This window comes from Cupressus sempervirens, chromosome 2 (assembly GCF_028749045.1).
Source record: "Cupressus sempervirens isolate cs-2001-9-10 chromosome 2, ASM2874904v1, whole genome shotgun sequence".
In the NCBI taxonomy this organism is placed as follows: domain Eukaryota; kingdom Viridiplantae; phylum Streptophyta; class Pinopsida; order Cupressales; family Cupressaceae; genus Cupressus; species Cupressus sempervirens.
In genome coordinates, this window is record NC_143119.1 from 288014955 (window position 1) to 288019615 (window position 4661).

At 32.7% G+C, this 4661-nt stretch overlaps 1 protein-coding gene across 1 annotated transcript; it reads left to right on the forward strand.

The window, feature by feature from the left end:
- The first annotated feature begins 698 nt into the window (after positions 1 to 698).
- On the forward strand, positions 699 to 2008 carry LOC149572190 (uncharacterized). Its single transcript, XM_089815786.1, has 3 exons — positions 699 to 777; positions 1468 to 1556; positions 1778 to 2008. Exons 1-3 carry the CDS (start codon positions 699 to 701, stop codon positions 2006 to 2008), a joined length of 399 nt encoding a protein of 132 aa, XP_089671912.1.
- Positions 2009 to 4661: the final 2653 nt, after the last annotated feature.

Sequence of the window (4661 nt, forward strand, 5' to 3'; positions counted from 1 at the left end):
TTGAACTAGATTGGATCAGGCAGAAGTAGGAAATTTAGATGAAATAACTAACAAGAATGTTTTAGGAAGTTTTGATATTTCATCTAATCAAGAAGATAGAGCTTTCTTTGAAGAAGCTCTTACAAAAAAAGAATCAAAGCTTCAAACTATCAGTCAGGAATGCTCTGAGTTGTTAAAAAAAATTAACCATTTACAAGAAAATCTAATTGTTCTGCAAGCTAGAAACACTTGGAATGAGTATGCCCTAGTTAGTCTCAAACTGATATCTTTGTTATCTAAATTTAGGAAAATGTTTGCTCTTGGTTTTAATGAAATCTTCCAAAATGAAGCCATAGATTTTGGCAACCAATTGCCCAACCTGATGCAGTCTAGTTTTCTTCATAATTCGATTAGTATAGATAATTTCACAAGACAAGAAAGTGCTCAAGATCTTTCAAGAGAAGAAAAGGCTAATAGCCTACGCTTTCAACTAGTTGGTGGCAATTTATACATAATTAGGAAGCTTAACAGCATTCAAGTAGAAAAAACATCTTTGGAATCTGAGTTGAAGGCCTAGGTAAGCAGAATTGGAGGCCTGAACTCCCAAATAGTCAAGCCTTTTTTGGTACATCTAGAGTGGCCAAACACTTCGCAAGTCAAGGTAAGGCATTGTTATGGAAATGATTAAGGATGGGTTGAACTTGTGTAATCACTTAGTGATGGGGTTCAAGTCCATGGCTTTAGCTCTCTTGGGACTTCTTTTAATATCATGCAGCTTGATACAAGCCTACAGTCAAGGTAATCTAATGCATAAGTTGTAATATTGTCAAGTTTGAAATCTTTCAAGAAGTGGGTCATCTATGCATAATTCATGTTGTAGCAAGTGATAGTAAGCATATCTAGAAGTGATGATATGGTCTTCGTTGAAATCTTTGTAGAAATGGATCTTCTAGTAGAATTTATATTGTAGTCATTGATAATAAGTGTTAGCTATATGAGATTTCTACAATCTATAATATTTCTTTGTGATGTTTGTGGACTATTTTTATTTGTATGGACATCTTAGATCATATCTATTGTTCCAACATCAGGATCTTCAAGAGTTCATAAGTAGAAAGATGAAATCTGTAAAGTTCTAATGCTGGATCATTGAATAAGATCTGAATGTTGATGGAAATAAACATACACAATTAAATCAAGAAACGATAGAAAGAAATGGTAAGTATATCTGAAATTGATGAAAATCTTGTAACATCATAGTTGAAATCTTCCTTAAAATAGATCCTTGCATAACTTACGTTATAGAAACTAACAGTAAACATGTATGAATTGATGAAGAAGTTACAATACTGTCTTATTTGGAATCCTTCAAGAAATGGATCCTCTAGCATAACTTATCTTATCATAACTAGCAGTAAGCATATCTAAAACTGATGAAGAATTTAGCCTACAATGATAAATTATTGACTTGGGTCTCTTCTCGTGCAGATCAAAGTATAAAGAAAGCATTACAAATGGACCATCCAACTACTTCTACAATCGATGACTCATTCCTTACCTCCTTTGGGAAGCACAAGGTATTTATATGATATAAAGCTCTCTTATCTTTCTAGATGGGTACAAGGGTTTTCTCCTCTTTAAGTCTTGGGTGACTATATATAAGACTTCTATAAAACAAAATGAAGTCAAACATTGTGTTTGATACAACCTTAGATTCATGTAGCATATATAGTAATCTGGTTCTTTTTTTTTTATTTGGTACAATCTTATCTAATTCATGATATGTTTTTCATGGCAGGTGTTAAGGAGCAGAAAACTATTAGTGGAAGGGGAAGCATTGAGAGAGAAGAAAGTGGGCCGTAGCAGCAATAAGTCACCTGAGGGCAGCCATGCACAAGCCTCCAAGATTGGTTCTGACGATGAGTTGACAGGTGCTAGTTTAAATCATAAATCTTCACAAAATGAAGGGAAACATTTGGCTTCAAATGAGATGACTAAATCACCTACTCAAGTGTACATACCTCCTTAGATGTATGGGAAGCCTAATTTTAACGTTGATTATAGTGGACCCCAAACCCATGGCCATAAGCACCACTAAGTTGGTTTTGCAATATTTATTTAAGCATCATCCAAAGAGGATATTACTAGACAAGAGATGGGATTAACATTTAGAGTTTGGATGTAAGAAGAAGTATATGTAAACTTAGACCAAGTAAAAGAGAACAAACAAATCAGGGCTTCTATATAGATTTGTAAGAAGCTCATGACTCAAAACTCAAACTAGTTCTGTAAGCTCCATCCATGGGGTCAAATGTATGAATTAGATAGACATCATAATATTCTATCATAGATCTTAGGAGATAAAGTTTTCACATTACTCTCTCTGCGGTGTGTGAAATTTGACAAAATTATCCATTTATGAGAACTTAAGTTATATGTATATATAAACAATATTTTTAGTATTTGGTTGTATGTTGTTTGGTGTGTAATCCAAAGACTCGGTGCTTAGCACTATGAATATTAAACAAAATGTATTGATTTTCTAAAATCTATGAATTAATTGTAGATTTCTTTTAGATTCAATTGTGTATTTGTTTCTATATTAATATTTCAGATTATATTCTATGATATATCATCATTTTTTATTCTCTTAATTCTCCTTCATCTTGATTATAGATCATAGAATATTATCTAAAAACTTGATAAAGAAACTAATACAATTTAATTTAAAAAATAATTTACAATTAACATTATAATAACTTGAATGAACTGGTATTATATTCTCTTTGTTTTAAAGCTCTATAGTCTGGATCTTCAATATTTAAGCTTGAATTATGCTTGTCTACCGATTCTCAATTATGATCACCAAACTATACTTCATAGTTCAAGCTTGTTCTTTTTCTTATGATCTAACTGTAATACTACATATTCTTATTTGTTTATGGGTTTTTTATGTCTTCTTTAGGTAAGTAGGGTTTTTAAGGCTAGTTGGTAACAAAATATGATGGACAACTATTATTTCTTGCTGCAGAGAAACAGGCTTCTTCCATTTGGACAACTAGGGCAATACAAGTGGTCAATGGAGAGGACAAATCCAACTTAGAGGTATTAAATTACAATGTTATCTTTAGATCAGTTTTTCTTTTCTAATTCTTATTTCAAACTTCTATTTCATTGCATACTAAATCATTAAGATTAGGATTAGGGTTAGGGTTAGGGTTGAAATTTCACACCTATTGATAATAGTCATTTCATTTCATTAAGATTAGGGTTAGGATTAGAGTTGAAATTTCACACCTATTGATAATAGTCATTTCATTTTATCTTAACAGATGAATGAAAAACAACACATGAGAACATCTTTGAAATCATTTATGAGCAGCCTTCTCAGAACATTACATAAGAGGCCAGCAGTGCTAAAGGTCTCCTCCAAGAATATGTTTGGTAGAACTCTTGCTTCTAAAAATGTCATTCCAGATTCAAATAGTGAGAGAATTAGCCCAGCAAGTCCACTTTCACAAGAAAAGTCTCAAACATTCTTCAGCTCACATTCATTAAAATCAACTAATTATGATGAAAATGGAGAGATTACAAGAATGGACTACACTCCTGCTCAGAGAAAACCCCCTATTCACATTGAGGCATTACCTTAAATGTAATCAAATCAATGCAAATAATAATACTCTTAATCATAGCTTGCACCATCTTTTCACCTTATAGAATTGCCCTACTATAAAAAAAAATTGAGACAATGTGTATAAGAGAGTCATATGTGTTATCTATAGATAAGGACCCATATTTTATGGTCTTGTAAGTTACTTCAGACAAGGGTCAGATTCCAAGCATAGTTACAATGCCATTGTGAGCTATTGTCCTAATGTCAATTTGTGATACTGCTGTTAAAAAGAAATACAATCAGTGTGTTTTATTTATTCATCTTCTATGTGTTGAGATTTCCAAACATAACCTTTTTTCCCTTAAGCATGGAACATTCTTTGTCTCTCTATTCCTCATGGTAATACGTTAACAACATTTATCTCTCAAACATGATACACAAGTTTTGTTTTCTATTCCATCAATGCTGATGGGCTTCCATACCTTTACATTTAATGCATGTGGGCTTAATCTGGACTAAATAAAGAGGTCTATAAGAGTTTTTTTTGAGACTTCCATCACTTCCATGTGTTGTGAAGTGGTTTGTCTATTTGGAAGAAAATATGATAAGCATGTGAAGATGATATGGGACTGGCTAAATGCCTTGTGATTTTCAAATTATATCATATATGATGGAGGAGACAGTATAATTAATGCAATCAATTTTGGTTGACTTGGGTCTGGATTTAGGTATTAAGTCAAGCCGTCCTAAAATTGAGGAATAGTTCTTGTCCATTTGGGTGTTGATGCATGAATGGAGAAAAGGTGTCCCAATGAAAACAATGGAAGTTCATTCCCTAGAAGTTTCAGAGCCATTCAGTCATTCACCTAGAGGATTCACCTCCATTATTATCTTAAAGACGACCATCTCTCTTTTGTGGGGATGTTGACATTGCAACTTTCACATGTGAATGAGTTGATCAACTTAAACACCTATACCTACATGCTTTCCTTATCAATTTACTTACTTCTCCAATGGATTTGTTCTAATCAACAAAAAGGGGAAAAATGATACACTGATCTAAACT

Coding starts and splice junctions, on each gene's coding strand:
- LOC149572190 (XM_089815786.1), top strand. CDS start 699: ATGGGGTTCAAGTCCATGGCTTTAGCTCTCTTGGGACTTCTTTTAATA. Junction 778..1,467: donor GATACAAGCCTACAGTCAAG/GTAATCTAATGC, acceptor CTTCTCGTGCAG/ATCAAAGTATAAAGAAAGCA. Junction 1,557..1,777: donor CCTCCTTTGGGAAGCACAAG/GTATTTATATGA, acceptor TTTTCATGGCAG/GTGTTAAGGAGCAGAAAACT.